The sequence below is a fragment of the Lolium rigidum genome, chromosome 6, assembly GCF_022539505.1.
Source record: "Lolium rigidum isolate FL_2022 chromosome 6, APGP_CSIRO_Lrig_0.1, whole genome shotgun sequence".
NCBI lineage: Eukaryota > Viridiplantae > Streptophyta > Magnoliopsida > Poales > Poaceae > Lolium > Lolium rigidum.
The window spans coordinates 113,420,915-113,441,814 of NC_061513.1; the positions used below are offsets into that span (position 1 = coordinate 113,420,915).

Consider the following 20,900-nt stretch of genomic DNA (forward strand, 5'->3'; position numbering starts at 1 on the left):
CTATGTCAATAACATCCAATGTTCATGATCACGAAACGATGATCATCTATTAATCAACAAGCTAGTTATACAAGAGGCTTACTAGGGACTCCTTGTTGTTCACATAACACACATGTATCAATGTTTCAGTTAATACAATTATAGCATGGTATGTAAATATTTATCATAAACATAAAGATATAAATAACCATTTTATTATTGCCTCTTGGGCATATCTCCAACAATTTGTCCTCTCAGGCTCTAGGTGCCTCAGCGAGATAATGTCGTTTTCCGTGCCAGGAATAGGCGGTGCTTGAAGTGTTGCAGCGGGGGTTTTGGTAGCCACATGTGGGTTTTCATTCGTTCCTGTGGAGGTTTGTGTGATGAAGACCGCTACTTTCTCCGAGGGGATGTCCGACTTGCATGAATAGGCTTGTTGGATCTTCTGCGCAAAGTAATTTGGATCATCATAGTCTTCATCGGACTTCTCAGATTCACCTTCATAGTCCCTTTTTCTTGATGGACATGGGTAGTTTCGGTACTTACGTTCGAGTAACTATCACCGCAATCATAATTTATGGCGTGGAGCACAGTCTTATCAATGTCACCACCTTCTGGCGAACCCTGGACAGTGTTTACACGACCCATGAAGTGATATTGATCATAGTCGGGACCCTCGACTGGGAAATAGACATAGATGTGCTTTCAACCATGATCTCCTCCTCAAGGGTGGAGAGGGTCTGGTTAATGTTTGATCCGATCTGGAACTCGGTTGCATCAACTGAGAGGGTAGATACAGATCCGATCTCAACCGTGGTTTCCGCATCTAGGGCGGGTTGGGTGGGGCATAGAGCAAGTGCCACCTACACCGAGGTGAAGCCGACGAAGATGTTGATGCTGCCGATCGGATGGATAATGTAGGCGACGAGGTGGCTAGCAACCAACATGTAGGTTTCCAATGCGATGAACGGGTTATTGCTGAAGCAGACTATTTGGCCGACTGACATGGTATCACCGATGCCTCCGAGGGCTTCCGCCTGAATCTCTACTCCAGATGTCGGTAGCCCCACGGTGAGCGCCAACCGTTGTTATTACCTTGTCAACGATAGTGCCATGAGGGGGTTCTCAAGGCTAGGTTTAGTAGTGGATATAGACGACGTGATGTTCGGTTCGGTGTGAGTCGGTGGTTTACCTAGGTTCATGTCCCCTTTATGGAGGATCGCTACGTGCTAGAAATTTAGTATAATGGACAAAGTAAAGACACCGGAACCTAAGCTTCGATGGAGGTAAATACCTAGCCAACTACAGAGTCCTATTCTATGCCGGCACATATGTCGTGTCTTGTACTTCAAGTCTTCGTCTTCCTAAACCTTCTAGAATCCAACTTGTGCCTCCTTAGTCGGTTGGGCCGTCATCTTCTAGCAACTGGGCCGCCCTGCTAGACCTACATCTTAGCCACCCAAATGGGCCACCCGGGCTTGCTAATCTAAGACCCCTGTCGTGGAACACCCTAATCGGCATAACCCCGACAAACGACATCATCTACATTGCTCACTCTTTAGAGGCATCGTCTTGGATATCTGACCCCACAATGTCAAACCAGGTGAAATTTGACCGAACTTTTGAAAAACTATCAAGCTCTATAATGTCAAATTATTCCTATAATATATGCCACTAAATATATCTTCATAATATATCTACTAAATGTTACAATTGTTGGGTTGTTAATAAATTTGATCAAACTTTGCATTGTTTGACTTCAGAAAAAATGTCTTCTTGGGAGAAAGTAGGTGGCAGTGGCGTCATGTTTTTGTCCAGTTTTTATGTGATTATGGGTGGTCCAGAGCTTTGTAATCTGTATGATCTTCCATATTCTCTATTTTTACTACTGAAATGGACCAATTATTTTTTACTTTATGAATTTTTTGGAGTTCTCCCTTTTTTTATCCTGTTTTTATGTAATTATGGGCGGTCCGGAGCTAGGACACCAGTGAAGAGATGATATCCACCTAGAGTAATAGTCATAATAAGAGGGTTTTGCCATGGAAAACCTGCGAGGAGCCACAACTACCATAACCCTTCCTCTCATCTAGGTGACAGGGGTGGCGGCAACTATCTTCGATCTCCATCGGCCAACCGTTAGCCCCCTCTCTCTCCACTTTCCGCTCCGGAGGTAGGAGGCAGGGGTACCTCGATCCTCTGGCTTTGTACTTAGGGTAGGGGTTTGTCTGTTGTGGAGCGTCGTTAGGGTGGTGGGAGGGGCGCTGGGGTTAATAAATCTGCGTCAACTTTACTCCCACACTAGCGGCGACCTTCATGTCCACGTCTCGGAGTTGATGGTGATGTGTGCTTGTCAATACTTCAGATTGGCAACTTTGCCTTCTCGCGGTTCTTTAGATCTAGCGAGATCAGTTTCTCGGCGTTTTACTGGCGTTCGTGGTAATCAACGGCGGCGCTGGGGTCCGAGCAAGGTGGATGCTCTGAAGCGAGGATGTTGGCCTGAAGGTGGTCTGAAGGTGGTCGACCTATCATTATTCTCGCCCCATCGATGGGATGCGGTGTATCTTGGTTCAAGGCAGCACATGTAATTCCCCTAGTCGACGTGCCACAACGACATGTGCCTCGTTGCTTGCATATTCATCGACTCACAAAACCTTGTTGGCGATGGTGCTTCTTTGGATATGGCAACGGTGGAGGCTCGGCGCCTCTTACAACGCGCGCCTAGGAGGCGTTGGAGTTTGGCGGCGGCATCTAGCTTTGGCAACTGCTGCAAACCCTAGAGATAGTTCTGTATTTTTCTATCCTTTAGGATTCTATCTACAAAGTTTCAGAACAACTGCTTTTTCATGTATGTCTTTTGATGCTGCGGGGGATTAAAATTTCAGCCCCCGGGTCCAGGAGGTGACACATGTCCCTTGCACATGGTCAAGGAACGAACCATCCCCACTCTCTCCCACATAAAACTTTGACCGCCGTCTACTCCTATCATGGCCACCCTTCTCTAACCCAATCGTCGCCGGAGAAGGTGCTCGCTGGAGAAGACGATATCGCCGGAAAATTCGTCGTCGTCATCGCCGGAGAAGACATCGTCACCTATGTAGCAACGCTGGACACCCCTTGTAGCAGCGCCTTCCGCTGCTGGTAGCAGAGCGACCCACTACTTGCAGCAAAAACAGCGTCGTGGCTGGAGAAGACCGCCAGCGCTGGCAGCAAAGGCATCCACCAGAGCTAGCAAAGACAGGTGCCTATTGTAGCAAGGCCTCCCGGCCTAGTAGCAACTGCAGCCACTGCTGGTGCAAAGGCCGGCCGCCCCCTTGTAGCAAAGCCTAGCACCCAAGGTAGCAAGGCCCTGCGCCCCATGTAGCAAGACCTCTCTCCCCTTGTAGCAATGGCTCCCGCCGCCCACCGCCGGTAGCAAGGCCGGCCGCCTGTTATAGCGAAGCCCGTCCGCCCTTGTAGCAAGTCCCACCTCCCCTTGTAGCAAGCCCAGCCGATCCTTGTAGCAGCAGCCATCTCCACACCAGCACCACCACCGGCGCCGACGGGACCTTGGGCAGCGTTGAATTCGGAGAAGCAACGGCGTTGACCTCGAAGAGCTGCACGTGGAGGGGTCAGGCAAGCCGATGACCGCACACAGGGGAGGCTCGCCGTGGGCGCCGACGAGGACGCGCCGCGGCGGCAGAGAGCGAGGTCGGGGGAGGCGGCGGACGCGCGCAGGGAAGGCGAAGCATGGCGTGGCGGCAGGGAGCGGGGCCGGGGTAGGCGGCGATCGCGTGCAGGAAAGGTGAAGCATGGCGCGGCGACTGAGAGCGAGGTCAGGGGAGGCGGCCGACGCGCAGAGGGAAGGCGAAGCATGGCGCGACGGCGGAGTGCGGTGGCATGGCTGGGCGCTGCGGCGGAGCTTGATGGGGATTTCTCGGTCCGACGAGCAGTGTTGCGGGAGAGAGAATAGTAGTACTAGGAGATAAGGTTGTGGTGGGGGCCCACCCATGAGGCGTCGTGCTGGGACGCTGCAGCGTGCACGTGCACGAGCACGATGGGGCTCATCCGACGGCCACGGAGGCGGGGGTTGCGGTGCGTCTTATCCCCCGGGGGGATTAGATCATTTTCCTTTAGTTTTCACGTTTATTTGTTCATGTAACTTGATTTTATATTAATGAGAAATATGTGGTTGCTCTAAAATAGAAAAAAGCTAACTCTTTTTTTCCACTCAGTAAAGGACAAATACCTTATGCTTTCACGAGTGTGTCCCCTTGATCTCAACATGAAATTCCTCAGTGCTGTGGACTGGTGGTTGAGACCAGGACTATTTTGTTCGTTTTTGTTCTTCTATGTTGATTATTTTTATTTTGCAAGAAGGTCACGAGTTTGTTCCCCGTCTCCTACCTTATATGGAAGAATGTGTAGTTTCTTGTGCACGCCCCTTGTTTCCCCTCTTCATCTATACACCTCTGCCGATTTCCAAGGAGAATGGAGGAGCATGTTCTTTCGTCTGCTGATCTCAATAGCTACATTTCCCATCAGGCATCCTGATCACATAGCTTCCATCACCTCTTGTCTTGGCAAGCAACAACGGGAACGAGCACGGCAGCTATTCCTGTTTAGTGACCCCGGCCAGCTACCTACCTGCTGCCGACCTTTAGCTTTGCAGAAGATCGATGGAAACCCAAGAAGGTGATGCACACAGCTCTGAATCCGATGCCTCCAAAGAGAAAGGGAGAGGTGGATTTGTAGCCCTACCGTTCATCATAGGTATGTAATATTTTCCCCTCCTACTCCGCCGCCCCTGCATCGACTCATAGGTGCGCCGCCGTTAGGGGATTCCGAACTGAGAATGATCATCCATAATAGACATGACACATGTGCCGATTGGAAATCAAACCAAAACTGAGACCGCTCCTGTGCACTTTGCCGAAGATTTTGTACTAGTGCAAGAGAAAGAAGTACTAGATTTAGCTTCAGCCTATCTTCAATCTGGAGCTATATTCTAGAACCCGAGTTTACATGATGTATAGCCATGTAGCATTTCCATCTGTATTCACCCCCTTAGATTTGATGAAAATTTTCTATCTTCCCTTTGTTCCCGTAGCAAACGAGATGTTGGAGAGAGTTGCTGGATTCGGGCTCAACACCAACATGATCATGTACCTCACCAAGCAGTACCACCTGAGCAATGTCACTGCCGGAGCGACGCTGTTCGCATGGGCGGCGGCAGCAAATTTTGCACCCATTCCCGGCGCGTTGATAGCCGACATGTACATAGGCCGGTTCGTGGCCATTTCGATAGGATCCATTGCATGTCTAACCGTAAGTGTGTAAAATTTCGACCGATCCTTGCCACACATATATATTTTGTCTCGCCAGGAATGCCTACTTACGTTAGATCTGTACTTACTGCAGGGGATCGTTTTCCTATGGCTTAGCGCCATGATACCCGGCGCACAGCCGCCACCGTGCGGCATAGGCCTCGCTCCGGCGCAGTGCACGCCCCCGGGGCCGAGGCACCTCGCCTGGCTGATAGCCGGCTTCACCTTCCTGTCCATCGGCGCGGGCGGCATCCGGCCGTGCTCCATGGCGTTCGGCGCGGACCAGTTCTCCAGGCACCCCAAGGAGCAGCGGTCCAGGATCCTGCAGGCCTACTTCAACGCCTACTACGCGTCCATAGGGGTGGCCTTCACCGTCGCCGTCACGGTGATCGTCTACGTGCAGGACAACGTCGGGTGGAAGGCCGGGTTCGCCGTCCCCATGGCCCTCATGACGCTCTCCGCGGCGAGCTTCCTCCTCGGCTCCCGACTCTACATCAAGGAGAAGGGGTCCAAGCAAATGTTCTCCGGGATCGGTGGGGCAATCTTGGCGGCGGTGAAGAACTACAGGGTGCGGTTGCCGGCCAAGACGGAGGACGGCGTGTACCATCACCTCAAGGACTGCAAGCTCACTGTCCCCACAGACAAGCTGAGGTGAGCGCGGAGAGACTAAAACACATGACCGATCAACGCATCATCAATTGTTCACCTGACATATATATGGCGATACCGTTCAGGTTCTTGAACAAGGCTTGCATGATCAGCAGTTTTGGGAACAATGTCGAGTCGGCCTCGGAGTGCCACGTCAACGGCGACAGGAGGCTGTGCACGGTGGACCAGGTGGAGCAGCTCAAGTGCGCGATCCGAATCCTACCCATCTGGTCGTCCACCGTGTTCCTGGCGCAGGCCATAGGCCAGAACTACGCCGTGCTGCAGGCCAACGAGATGGACCGGCGCATGGGCGCGTTCCGCGTGCCGGGCTGCTCTCTCACCATGTTCAACATGGTCACCATGTCGCTGTGGTCGGGCAGCTACGACCGGTGGATCGCCCCGGCGCTGCGGCGCGTCACGGGCAACCCGCGCGGCCTCACCATGAAGCAGCGCATCGGCGTCGGCCTGCTGCTCGCCACCGCGGCCATGGCCGTGTCCGCTGCCGTGGAGGGCGCGCGACGCAGCCGGGCGCTGGCCGGAGCCACCACAATGTCCGCGTTCTGGCTCGTGCCGCAGTTCGCGCTCATGGGGCTCGCCGAGGCGTTCGGCGTCATCGGGGAGCTCGAGTTCTTCTACACCGAGCTGCCCAAGAGCATGGCCAGCTTCAGCATGGCGCTGCTCTACATGGCACTGGGGGTGGGCAACCTCGTCAACAGCTTCATCGTCAAGGTCGTCGACGGGGCCAGCAGGCGTGGGGGCAGGACGAGCTGGCTCTCCAGCGATCTGAATGCCGGCCACTACGACTACTACTACTGGCTGCTCGCCTGTTTGGGCGCCGTCAACTTTGTCTACTTCCTCTGGTGCGCCTGGGCGTACGGCGAGGAGGAGAAGAACGTGCAGTGGGAAGAGGAGGGCGAGGCAGAACGACCGGTGGCTTAGTTTTGTAGGTTCAGCTCAGCCGCCTCCCTCCGTGTTACATAGGCCATTTTTACCGCGAGTCTGCACTCGGAGTGACTTGTGGAACGAAAATCACTTGTTGAAGGTTTCAAAGTTCCCAAGGACACATAAGGCATCCCTCCCAGCCACTCATTTTGACGTGCGTTAGTGAACACCATTGTCTATTGGTTTGCATCTTTTTCAGAGATATTACCTCCATTCCAAACATTCAAAAATATATGACATTATAGAAATACATGTATTCAAACTTATTTAACTATCGATATGTGAAAAGATTCATGATTGGTAAAATGTAATTTGTCCTGAGAAAAAAATTATAATTATGTAATTTTACATAATTTTTACCACTAACATATTGTTTAAAAAAACAGCCCTATATACACATTATCTAATCCGAAACCTTTTCTTCCATCCTTAGCTTATTTCGTGAGGTCGCCGGGCTTGACATAAACTTCCAAAAGAGCATGGCGGTGCCTATTAATTAGATGCCAAGACATTGACCTTGATGATGTGCTTGGAGGGAGTTGCCAGTTCTCTGTTCCTCCTTTCCCATGAAGTATTTGGGCTTCCCATTCTCAGTTTGAAAGCTTAAAAGGGTGGACTTCCAACCCCTTGAAGACAAGATGGTTGGGAAACTCGTTACTGGGGATGGAAGAAAACATCAATGCGGCCGGCCGTGGGGATCTTGTCAAGTCGGTCTTAACTTCTCAAGCTATCTTCCACCTTACACCCCTTAACGTCTCGCCGGGTTGCCTCGCTTCCATGAACACAATAGGCCATATGCTTTCCTTATGACCAGCACTAAAGAGGTCGCCGGTGGCAAGTGCAAGCAAAATTGGAAGGTGGTGTGTATACCAAAGAAACTTGGTGGCTTGGAAATTTTCCATCTTGAGAAATTTGTTAGAGCTCTTCGGTTGCGGTGGGCGGTGGCCTTGGTTCGAATGGTGCAGCCCAAAGAAGCTTTGGGTTGGGATGGGCACCCCTTGTGATGCTGTTGGCATGGACTTCTTCTTTGCTGCCGCCATCATCACCATTGGTAATGGAAAAAAAATCTTGAGATTGCCCTTGGCTCAATGAGGAAAAGCCCAATGACATCGCCCCGCTCATCTATGAGGTCTCCACAAGAAATAAATAGAAGGTACATCAAGCCTTACTCAACAACGCATGGATCTCAAAGATAAAAAAAAATGGATGCTACTTTGACCGTGCAACACATTCATGAATATCGGCTTTGGATTAAACTCAATGGCATCGTAGACTGGCGCTTACCAGAGCCACCACAATGTTGGCGTTCTGGCTCATGCTGCAGTTCGCGCTCATTGGGCTCGCCGAGGCGTTCGGCATCATCGGGGAGCTCAAATTCTTCTACACCAAGCTGCCCAAGAGCATGGCATGGCCAGCTTCAGCATGGCGCCGCTCTACATGGCCCTAGGGGGCTGTTGACCAGGCGAGCAGAAGTGGAGGGAGGACGAGCTGGCTCTCCAGCGATGTGAATGACGAACACTACGACTACTACTACTGGCTGCTCGCCTGTCTAGGCGCCGTGAACTTTGGGTAGTTCCTCTGGTGCGCCTAGGCGTATGGCGAGGAGAAGAACGTGCAGTGGGAAAAGGAGAGAGGCGGAACGACCGGGCGCTGGCCCAGATTTTGTTTTGTAGTTTGAGCTCAGGTGCCTCCGTCCGTGTCACAGGTCATTTTTAACGTGAGTCTGAACTCTGAACTCTGAGTGACTTGTGGATTGTGGGACGAAAATCACAGGTTGCTGGTTGAAGGTTTCAAAGTTCCCAGGGCACACAGACATACGTGCCGCTCATTTTGCCATACATTAGTGAACACCGTTGTCTTTTGTTTGTAGCTTTTTTCAGAAATATCACCTCCATTCGAAACATTCAGAAACAGATGACATCCCAGAAAAAAGAACATGTATTCAGACTTCTTTAACTATCAATTTATAAAAAAGATTACCATGATTGGTAAAATGAATCTTGTCATGAAAAATATTTCACAATTATGTAATTTACATCTTTTGAACCAACAAGTGGTTAAATAAATAACGGTCCTGTATCCGTACCAAAAGCATCATGTAGGCAGCCGTTTCCCGTCGCCAGCGTTGGTCGTACGGAGGCGGCAGCAGGCTGGGCGGTTGACCACAGGGACGAGAACGAGGCGGGCTATTTGCGTCAGGGAACGAGATGAGATATTCACGTCAGGGGAATTTCTCGATCGAGAGATGCAACATCAATTGGGATTTGGGGATTTGGCTGATTGCCTCTCGTGTGGAAAAGAAGATGCAGACCAGCGATTGTTGCAAAGGAAAAAACACTGGGTGGCTCCAATGTTTCCCAGATGCTCTGTACTTCAGTCGCAAAAGTATCGCGACCTCGGCCACCACTGGTACGTAATTACCAGTTATTTCCTCTGGCCAGCCACACATTTGAATTAGATTGCATCACAGACAGCTTCCTTTCCGCATACTACATTTGCATCGACATAAATATATTTTTTGCAATGTTGTGTGGTTACCGGAGCTTCTCGAACAACTTAACGCTCAACATTGTCACCGCCCACTACTGTGCAGTGCATACCTTCATTCACATATGGACGGCATCATTCTTTCTTCTATTTTAACATAGCACGAACGCAAGAATTCTGAACTAGAACGAATATAAACGCTGCAAATCTATTCAAACACTACATGTATTTTTTTTGAAAAAAGGCGCCATGTTTTGGAACTAGGATATATAGCACCTGGACATTTTACTACATGTTTTTTTCAAGAATACACTGCATGTATCTTTTCCGAACAAAGCGATGAAATCTACGAGATGTGGAATAGATTTTCAATGTCATCAAAATTTAAAATTACACAAATATCAACAAAAAAAATGATGGGCGTAACTCATGAATTCTACATGGGTTATGGCCATGGGAATATCTCATGCATCCTCCAAGCCATGCAAGTTTCTGAATTTTCTTTTGCAAGTTTCAGCATTTTGTTAGGGAGCAAACATTTAGAGGGCAAAGTTTGGCCTAAAAAAACATATAAGGGTAAAATTTAAGGAGATGATTTAACGTCTTATTGTGTTTGTGAATTTACTCTCCCGTTGTGGTCGCTGTATATTCGTCATCAATAGGAGAAAACATGAGCAACTTCTTCCATGGTGGCACGGATGAGAAGTGTTTGTTTCACTGGAGCGATTGTGTTTTAGCTTATCCCGGTGCAACGCACGGGCTCTTTTGCTAGTAGAATAAAAACGTATGAAACATGTATAATGATAAGTTTCAGCAGATTATCATGATAACTATAACCCCATAGTACATGGAATTTCTATTTAAGAAAAAGGTATACAGCCCTTTTCTCCCTACCTGTTATTTTACATTCTCATTTGTAAGGTTATATGTAGTGCATAATTTACTTACACATTAAATATAGCCACTCTAAATTATTGTTGCCGAACAAAACAAAATTATTAGCTGACCACTGGAATTGTCTGCCTCCTACAACTAGGTGAAATGGAAAAAAATAGGTACAGTAGTTTAATCGTGTCTACACCTGTAATAATTTCTTCAGCTCCTTCTTGTTAACCTGAAATAAACAACCATGCAATCAGAAGAAAACTCAACACAGATGTTCTTTCAAAAAGGGCAAATAATAGGAGAAATAAACAATAATAGTATCTTTCTTCGCACCTTGCCCATGGCATTCCGAGGAAGAGAATCCCATAAGTACAATCTTGTTGGAATCTACCATGCATAGAAAAAGAATTAACTCCATATGTGGTTTTTCTTAACACTAACTAGGAAACAATCTATTAGCGTTATCACTACTGAATGTTTGTTAGCATAATTATTGTTACTAGTAGATGTGATTGTAAATATTCAGATGGGGAAACACCCCTGCATAAAAATTGAGAACTTCATAGAGTCCGGCAACAGGGAACAGTTCAACAAAAATCACTAGGCAGCAGAAAAGGGGAGTAATGTGAAATAACAAACCTTGTATGGAGCAAGCTTATCTTTTGACCAGCTTGTCAAAGCTTGTAAGGTTAGTGCTGGCTCTGAAGCCTGTTCGGCTCTTTCCTTCACGTCTTCCTTAGCCACAATTATTGCGCATATAACCTCCCCATACGCTTCATCAGGCAAGCCCAGGACAGCACACTCCAGTATAGTGTCATGCTGAACAAAAAAGCAAAACATATAAAGCAAGACGATTAGTATAGCACTTTCTTTAACTGCAGCAAAAATTCTTTGGCGACGCTTTTTAGCATAACATCATCTGCATGTTACTCTCAATGTGAGCACTTGTGGTGAAAAGAGATACAAGTTAGAGGGCAGTTCATATCAGATGTCCTTTCAAGCTGCCCAATATTTTCTACTAATGTTATATACACTTGAAGAGATAGTTTCCAGGGAACACAAATTTACCTCTAACAGTACTGCCTCAATTTCTAATGCTGACAATTTGTAACCACCAACTTTCATGATGTCAGCGTTTGTGCCTACACGAATTAGTACAAATAAGAATGTACCATCGACATAATATCATGGTCAAGATGAAAACAGCAAGCATAAAGACATGATACTGCAGGACCATGATGTACTTACGCCCTAAAATTTTGAAGTATCCGTCCTCATCTATAGTTACTGTATCACCAGTCTTGAAGAAACCACCATCAATAAATGATTCTTCTGTAACCTGCACTAGAAATTTGCCATATTGAATAATGAAATAATTGTATTAGAAACCTGCACTCGCCATGCATCCTTCATCGGGTCCCTTGTACTTAACAAACTATAGTTAATTTACAGTGTAACTTAGAAGTACAGACCATGCCAACACACCTCATAATAAGTGATAATAATAGACAAAATCGTATTTAAACAAAATGATGTGCATTTTACCAAATCCAATAAAATATACCTGCCTATAGTAATGTAAAGATGCAACCATCAGAAGTTATCTACAAACAACTAGTCGTCTAGTCTATACATCGAAAATATCGAAGAATCCAGTTTGTTTTCCACGTGTAACCAAGTCAAGTAAATACTTCACATTAGTTAGAAGTTAATGACTGACAAATTTCTGAAGAGTTCTTTCGACTGAGATCGTACCTCTGGTCTTTTCCAGTATTCTCTGAAAAGGGATGGACTTCTAATACAGAGCTCACCAACTCCAGCTTTAGTTTCAGTACCATCATCCATGATGATCTTGGCCTGAGAAAAAAAATGCCTTAAGTGGCATGAAGCAATACGGAATAAACCTTAAATCTTTTTTAACTATGTTCCTAACTACAAGGAAGTCATAACATACCTCAACACGTGGAAGAGGTTTACCGACTGTACCTTCTTTCCGTGGACCATGCAATGGATTAGACAGTGCCATGACAAACTGTAGCCAAATAAGACTGTTGGTGTCAGGAACCATGACAAATATCTTATTAGTGGAAATGTAACTGTGTATTGACTACATAAGGAAGAGCTGTTCATGCTTTAACCTCAGTCATGCCATAGCGTTCCAAAAGACGGTGGCCTGTCACTTCCTCCCACCGTTTCATAAGTGGCGAAGGAAGAGCTGATGATCCACACATCTACAGTGATTCGATGAATGTTAGTACCTCACATATAGAAAATTCAGAATACCGATGCAGATTATGATAGTGTTCAACAAAGCCTGCAGGGAAATATTAAAGCCGCTTTGGATCCTAGTAGAAATGAAAAGCAGAGAAAAAGGAAACATGGACAAGAATCCAAGTGCAAAACAGAGGATTGCAGAAGACAGGAGAAGTCTTTGCATGGAAAACAGAATTTTTCCTAAGGAATAGTGCCTCAATCCTACACGGATTAAAAGGAAAAATTAGTCACAGTGGATGTTCAAATTCCTATGGGATTAGAGGTATGAAATGTAATCCATAGGAATTTGATGGCATCATTTTCATGATCCAAAGAGCCTTTATAAGAAGAGTTCTCGAGGATATGAAACCTATAAGAATCCCATGAAATCCTATAGTCGAGCTCAAGCTAGAAAAGTCAATACAAAGTTACAAACCAACAAGTCAATTTGGTTTCAATTCCCAGCAAGATCAAATAAAGCAGGCAAATCAGAAACATGTGCATATATGAGCTCACAAAGGTGCGGATGCAAGAAGCGTCATTTGTTTTTCAACCCCTTGGCATATATCCAAGTAGTAACATGGTACTATGAAAAATTGAGCTAGCTATGAGTTAGGAGCAGAAGGAAGACTTGCGTAGGTCATATTGAGCTCCAGCGCATGCAGGCCATTTGTTTTTCAACCCCTTGGCATATATCCAAGTAGTAACATGGTACTATGAAAAATTGAGCTAGCTATGAGTTAGGATTTCAGAAAGAAAGAGCAGGAGACGTGGTAAGACTTGCGTAGGTCAATAATTTACATTGGAAGGAGTATTTAACATTCAATTTTCCATGCTAAAACAAAGATAGAAGAATAAATGCAAGTAGTTACAAGGTATACATGGAACATACCATTAGCCTCAGCTGCTTTGCAGCGTATGAACAAGCAGACTGTTCATCAGGATTCATAGTATCGTACCCTTGCAGCAGACGTGTGTACACTGTTGGAACCTGACAGTCCAGAAGTATCGAATCAACTAACACCTCGACTAATTTGACAAGAAACGTAGCTTGAAAGTTGAAACATATATTTTCTAAAACACCATATGTCATAGAATCGTACTCCAGTAAATACAGTAATAGCATCATTGCTTTTACTGACACCACTAGGATATGACTCACGCCATCTCTGCCATACTCCTCTCACGCTAAATTTTGGCATAAACTCAACCTGCAATCCCAGAGAAAATGTATTACCAAGTAACCATGAAAACAGATGCACAGATGTGCTACCAAAAACATATACACAGATGTGTCTCCTAAATCAAATGATGAATTAACTGACCAGAAAATCAATTTAAGAGTGGAGGACGTTCACTTAAACTAAACCATAATTCTATTGATCAAATGAGCCATTATTTAATTCCTAGATAAAGCATTTTGTACAATACTACCAAGTTAATGAGGTTACTTACCACTGATCCTGAATAGAGGGGTGCAAATAGAGCATTGAAAAGGCCATGCACATGTAACCGAGAACATTAAGGACTTCAACAAAATTGTCAAAACAGCATGAATCCTCCAAACGCAATTATAAGAAACTAAAGTGCGAAAGCTATGATAACTGAAGTTAAAAATACAAGCTAGATCAAGTCCTAATTACTATCTTAGTGCAATATGGGAAGATTAACTGAAGATAACAGGCATTAGTTTATCATGCTAACAGGCATTTTTCTAAAGGAAAAAAAGAAGAAGATATCACCCAAACGCATGTCCTCATAGCTAAATAATTTAACTAAAAACATGATTTTCCTTGAAAAGAATGCAGTGTATAATGTAACTACAGAGTATGGTGCTAGATCGTTAAAAAGAATTTAACATTGGCGGTTTGTTGTGGATATGGTGCAGTGGAAGACAGTGCAGAAATTGATCTTCACTTTGATATCCCCATGCCTCTGTCAGAATTTGAACCTGCCAAACCAGTAAACAAAATGGTACATATATTAATGAGCAAAATATAGTCATTTAGCAACTGAAAAGAATAGAAACCAACTGTACATGCTTACAGATCAATTCAAATAGAGAAAATAATCATGGAAAGGAGTGAAAAGTATGGGTATGGGCACATAGCCACAGTAAAGTAACCAAAAGTGTTAACTTGAATTTGATGTTTCTAAAGCTGCAGGTATAGATCTACTTAAAGATAATGAAACGCACCTGAGAAAGTATCCCCTTATGAGTGTGGACTACTCCTTTTGGTTTACCAGTTGTACCACTTGTGTAAAGGATAAGAGCAGGATCATCTCCTGTGTAATCAAACTCCAGTATAATTAGGTGTATAAGAGCTAGCCACAAAATATTTGGAAATAGCATTGATTTTTGAAGATAAACAAATAGTGAAACATGAAGCGTAAAAGCAGCAGCATAAAACAGATATAAATTTGCAGTAATGTAAGTAGAATTATTCACCTTTGATTTTCTTTAAATTGTCAATCTCAGCCAGTAAGCTAGAAACTGATGAAGTCAGTTCACTACTTAAAGGCTCTTGGGACTCTATTTTTGGAGGTATACTTTCCACAGATGGAAGAAGAGAATAGCCAGTGGAACATTTGGTAGAGATGCTTTCCATAATTTCATGATGCTCCTTGGTGCTTAAAACCATAGAAATGTCCTATAAGTTATGGCAGTTAGAAGCAAAGACACAATACATGGTTAAACTGTAAACAGATGACTGTGATGTATCAGCTTATGAATGAAAGATGCCTATTTCTACTTGCCTATTGTTATTATGTATTCCTTTTCACCTTGGGTGTTGTAAGCAGGGGGGTGATTATATAAAAGTTGCAGAGGATCATGTAGCAAGGGTGTTTCTTAAATGAGCCACAGAGTGGCTGCCCTAGAGTAATAAGTTTGGAACAAACCGAGTCATTCATGACATGCAGAAGTTCAACTTCTGGATAGCTAAGCGCAAGGGGTACTGCAACTCCACCAGAAAGCCATGTTCCAAATATCCCAGCAACAAATTCAGCAGAGGGTTTTGCCACGATGCCAATACGAGCACCACGAAGAAATCCTGTTCCATCTATTCCCTTGATAGAAGAAGAATCACCATCCTGTAAAATAACAGTGTAACGGTGAGGCATCATCAACAGGCATTAAACAGATTGAGAGAATAATATTAAGTTCACGTTTACCAGCTCAGTTGAGTTACCAAGCAAACTATCTGGTCATAATAAAATTGAATGTGGAGGAAAACTAAAGTGTAAAATGGAGAATCTGGTGAACTAACATATTCTCAAAGAGTAAACTGGAAGCATGAGAAAGTTTAATGGACTGCACATATCCTTTATTAATGTAATTGGAGTTTGGCTAGAGCTAGTAAAAGACTGGGATAACTCCAGTTTCGTCGTCGCCTTTTATATGGAATGATAGGGGAGAATCCTATTGAGAATGTGTGCAATTCTTGTGATGTCTTCAAATAAACATGCAAGGACAAGACAAGACGAACTAATGGAAGCGTTGCAGACACTTCCGTGAAGGGGTGCCATCCCAGTCTCACACCCACAGCATACCTTGACAGGTTCAGCTAAATCATAAGCTCAAACTTAGCCTCTGGGTAGCCCGAACCTTATGAAATATTAATATTTCTATCAAATTAGCTCAAATACGTCGGTCCGAACCTTATGAAATAATATTTCTATACTTTGCATATCGACAAAATAAGAAAGAGAAAGTCAAGATATAATGTCATGCAGAGAATCTCAAGTGAGTAAGCACACCAAATGAACATATGAGAAAGGAGCGGTGGTACATTTTTCGTGCAGAGGATATTGTGGACATCCAGCGCAGATGAAATAAGCTGGACAAATCCATAACTCTTGTGGTCAGCTCTGATGGCCGCACGGGCACCATGTGCGGAGCTATGCTTAAAGACTTCCCGAACAACATCCATGAACGTATGAGAACTCTGTGCGGTGCTGCCAACTGAGCCACAAGCAAGAAAGCACAAGGATCAGAAAAGATACAGATGACATGTACTTTTATATACAGAAGACATAACCGTACTCATCGAACTATAATCGGGTACTAAGATGAATGATAAGATCAACTGCCTTTGCATTCCGTAAAAGGCAATACGCAGTAGTTGGTCCAAGAAATCAATCACACGGAAAAAATTAACCTGTGTTAGACCGCTCGGCTTTTTTTTGTTTTTCATAACTGGGTTACAGGTCACAATTTCAGAAATCAACTTGATGAGGGCAAAAGAGCGACTACGAACTGCTGCGCTACTGACTGAAGCCCATTTATCATCCGTAAGTCCTGGTACAGTTCCAATGAAGTTTTGCCCGTGTTGTTCCTGCTTAGCCCCTCGTTGATTGATCGAAACAGGAACTGAGACTCTTAGCTCTTGTCAGTGTTGTCATGGGAGGCTGGGAGTAGGGTCTTTGAGGGGCGGTAGTTTAACGATTGATTTTGAGAATGTGGCATCATGAGCGAGTCCCAAAAGGTACCATTAGGATTTAGGACCACTACTCCGTACTACAACTGCAAGAGCTCCTGTGGGTGATCGGGGCCACATAAGGTACTTCCTACTACTCAAAATCGACGCCCTGTACACGACTAAACCCCTCGCCTGTGCGACCGAAAAAAGTGTGAAGTGTGAAGTGACACCCCGTGAATCTGTCTGTAGCTACTGCTACTCCTTTCTACGCGGAACAGAACAACACTCGTTGAAGCAAAACAGCAAACACCATTGCGCCGAACCAGAGCAGGGCAGAGTAACGCGGTCGGCCAGAACCACCGAAGCCTAACCGAGATCAACCGGAAACGGGTGGGTGACGCGGCCTCGGCAAAACGACGAACACCTGCGCGGAAGCTAAGGAAAACGCGGGTGGGGAGAAGGAGGAGGAGGAGCTGACCTGGGGCTGAGGCTGGCGTGGAGTCCGAGGCGAATTGGCGTCGGAGGCGAGAGGGGAGGAGTCGGAGGCTATAAGAGGAGGAGGAGCGGAGGAGGAGCAGGTGCGGGGAGGAGGCGTGGGCAGTGTGGCAATTGAATGGCGTCATCAAGCGCGCCACCGCCCCGCGTCCCCACGGCCGCGCGCGCATTTACGGGCAGTGCCAGGTAGGTGGGTGGAAGTAGATGTAGAACGGCGCCCGCCCGCGGGGTGCGTCCTAGGACTAGGACAAGGAGGTTGTTGGTGCCGCCAGGTGGGAAGGAGGCGGCGCATGGCCGCGGGCGGCGTAGGGTAGGTGGGTGGTGTGGTTGTGGTGCCGTTCGCGGCTTTGCCACGTCGCCCCCCGTCTCGGGGGTTCAGTTGATGCGGCCGCGGCTGGTTCGGCCGTTCGAGCGGAGGGCAGCGGCTCAATCTGGGCGATCAGGGGATCATACTGCCGTGCACAACTGCAACGCTGACTGATCGAGTCTGCCGCCCCCAATTTGGCCTTCTTCTCTTTTCTGATTTTTCTCCGAAACACACGATAGATAGACACATAAATAAGGAAAACGCTTGGTTTCGGTCGGCCGACCGTGGCAAAAAGATCGGTCGTGGGCCAGGCTGGCGTCCTCCCGCACGGGGCCACCCACGTGCTGAGCAGAATACTCCAGCCGGGCACATAGGCCAGTTTAACACATGCATGCACTGATGCGTATGATGCGGCGTTGCGTCGTACTATCAGCATCTTCATCCTGCTCCACTGATGCATGCACATCGCATCTGCAGCTAGTGGTAGACTACTAGCTAGCTTTGTTGCACGTAGCTCATGGTAGCTAGTAACTTTGCTGCATGCATACACAAAAGAAAAATGCTTGCTCGCATGTGCACGATGCACCTGGAAAGTGGCCGGTTTGCTCAGACCCACTCGTCGTGGTGTTTGTTGGAGCTAATGCTAGATTTTGTGAAATTAGCTGGATTTTTGCTAATTATTATAGTAAACAGATAATATTTTTGTTGGATTTGTTGTTGATTATTGTTGTAATCAGTCATCATTCTTGATGGATATGTTTTTGCAAATAACCAAGTGATTTAATTTTGTTGTAATTGCTTGTGACTTTTGTAAAAATAGTTAAATATTTTGTTGTAATTGCTTGTGACTTTTGTAAAAATAGTTAAATATTTTGTAAAAATAGTTAAATATTTTGTTTAAATTTTTTTATTGTTAATTATTGTTGTAAATATATTTTTGGCATGGAAACAGTTGTTTTTTGTTAAATGTATTATTGGCTATTGTTGTAAAACACCAAAATAAGTTGTTGTTTTTGTTGTTAATTAATGTTGTATGTATATAGCCGATTTGTTGTAAATATATTTTTAAAATGGGAAATGTTGTTTTTTGGTTCAAATTGGTGCTGGCTATTGTAGTAAACACCAAAATTAGTTGTTCTTTTTGTTGTTAATTAATGTTGTAAATATATTTCCAATTTGTTGTAAATATATTTTTGGCATGGAAACTTTTATGAACACCCAAATAAAAAAATGTAAGTTTTAGTGTTAAGTTATTGTTGTAAATATATTTGTGATTTATTGTAAAGATGTTTTTGACACAGAAAATAAACACGTGATGTATTTGTTGTATTTGTTTTCTTTGAAAAATTACGAAGCTGTTATGCGCAACTGTAACATCTTCCTGAAAAATCATTGCAATTTGTTGTTTAGTATTTTTGAAATGTTACAATATTTTATCTTTTTAAAATTGTTGTTTTCAAAATATTTGGTGCAAAAGCTTGTGATTGTTGTACTAGTATTTGGTGGTTTTTGTTGTAAATAAACATGCAGAGAAAGTTATTGTTTAATATTTATTATTATTAACATATTATTTTTTTGTTGTAATCATTTATGATTTTTTACTAAAATTGTTGATGATTTTTGTTGCAAATTAATATGCGCACGGTAAGAGCAGTAAGCTAATATGTGAACGAGAACACCGCTCAACGTGACAAGACTGATGCATAAAAAACTATACATAGAGCAAGTTCAGGAGAAAAGTAAGAGCAACGTCTAGTGCAGTAGTGCAAATAGCTTCACCTTCGATGCACATGGTGGGGCTCCACCAACTTGACCAAAGCAGCTGACGATAGTAACTCCCACATGCGAAGACAGCAGCGGAAAGCGACGTGATCAGGCCTGACTCAACGCAGTATCAGCAGGGAGCGACGTAACTGGTTTTGACCGTACGATGTTGATCCAACAACGAGCATGCAACCGATTTTTGCCCCGCGGATCGGGTGACCGACGCGTAGCGCGCCCCCATAAATAAGCAGCACACAGTACACTCACCCTTACATGCATGGGTACATATACCATGTTTCTATAAGAACTTTCGAGGGACTCGGAAACTTGATCCGACTAGTTTTCCACTGAACAATAATCCATCTTTTACGAGAAATCAAAATGGTAAACCTGAGGTTTGATCATTGTACGGTTTAAAATATCACTGAACTATTAACAGATGCATTCTTCTCTGCCACACCCACAACCCAAACCCGTCTCATCGCCCATCTGCCCATGAGGCCATGACCCATCTGAGCGGGTCATACTGGTGTGCACAACTGCAACGCTGACTGATCGTGTCTGCCGCCCCCAATTTGGGTTTCTTCTCTTTTTTTCCCGAAAAACACACGATAGAAGATCATAAAATAAGCATACACATGTACCATGTTTTTACGAGGATTTTTAAGAAACTTGATCCGACCGGTTTCCCACTGAAAAAATAATCCGTCTTTTACGAGATTCCAAAGTGCTAGACCTGAGATTTGATCCTTGGTTGGTTTGGGATGCCATTGCTCTCTTAAAAATCCAACTACAAGTTGGTGCGTTCTTCTCTGCCACACCCACAACCCAAACGTCTCGACGCCCATCTGCCCAAGACCCATCTGACGGGGAATGGGCCACGGTTTTTTTAAGGACTTGAGTACGTAGTGGTTAGCCACTATTTGGGATTCAAAGTGGCCAGCTTAGACATGATATATTTGGGCAAGTGCGAAATCCGGTTCTTTTCCTAAAGAAGCAACCGCACGATCAAGCCGCTCCTCGCAACCCTAGCGCGCGTGGCAACCTTGGCAGTTTCCAACCCATCGACCAATGGAAGAGTCGCATCCTCCACAAGTTCATCTTCTTCCACCATTTTCCATCTCCGCCAACCAAGGGGGGAAATAGCAACCAGAACCCAGTTTACCGGTACAAAACTAAGGAATTCAAGCCAAAATAATAGCATAAAACTGGTGATGTGGTGTCTCCATGGTAATGCACATGGTTGATACTTCGGTTTTAGGAAAGAAGGTGTGATGGCGAATTCGCCGGCTAACAACCAAAGAGGAGGCACGATTTACCTAGGTTCATGCCTCGGGAGGGTAAAAACCCTACTTCCTGCTTGTTTGTTCTTAATTGATGATGATTACAAGGACGTCGTGATGGCTATGGTGT

At 45.1% G+C, this 20,900-nt stretch overlaps 2 protein-coding genes across 2 annotated transcripts; one reads left to right on the plus strand and one right to left on the minus strand.

Moving 5' to 3' along the window:
- The first annotated feature begins 4,637 nt into the window (after positions 1–4,637).
- LOC124663138 (protein NRT1/ PTR FAMILY 1.2-like) lies at positions 4,638–6,872 on the plus strand. The gene is made up of 4 exons (XM_047200876.1): positions 4,638–4,731; positions 5,069–5,286; positions 5,380–5,936; positions 6,020–6,872. The coding sequence occupies exons 1-4, from the start codon at positions 4,638–4,640 to the stop codon at positions 6,870–6,872; spliced, it is 1,722 nt and encodes a 573-aa protein (XP_047056832.1).
- A 3,278-nt stretch (positions 6,873–10,150) lies between these two features.
- Positions 10,151–17,587, minus strand: LOC124660882 (probable CoA ligase CCL8). The gene is made up of 17 exons (XM_047198722.1): positions 17,400–17,587; positions 16,292–16,464; positions 15,402–15,593; positions 14,950–15,151; positions 14,698–14,786; positions 14,382–14,451; positions 13,956–14,008; positions 13,604–13,711; positions 13,393–13,491; positions 12,386–12,478; positions 12,202–12,279; positions 12,003–12,104; positions 11,496–11,586; positions 11,316–11,389; positions 10,887–11,066; positions 10,581–10,634; positions 10,151–10,476 (listed from the first exon to the last, which is right to left on the minus strand). Exons 1-17 carry the CDS (start codon positions 17,584–17,586, stop codon positions 10,438–10,440), a joined length of 1,884 nt encoding a protein of 627 aa, XP_047054678.1. The 5' UTR covers position 17,587; the 3' UTR covers positions 10,151–10,437.
- Positions 17,588–20,900: the final 3,313 nt, after the last annotated feature.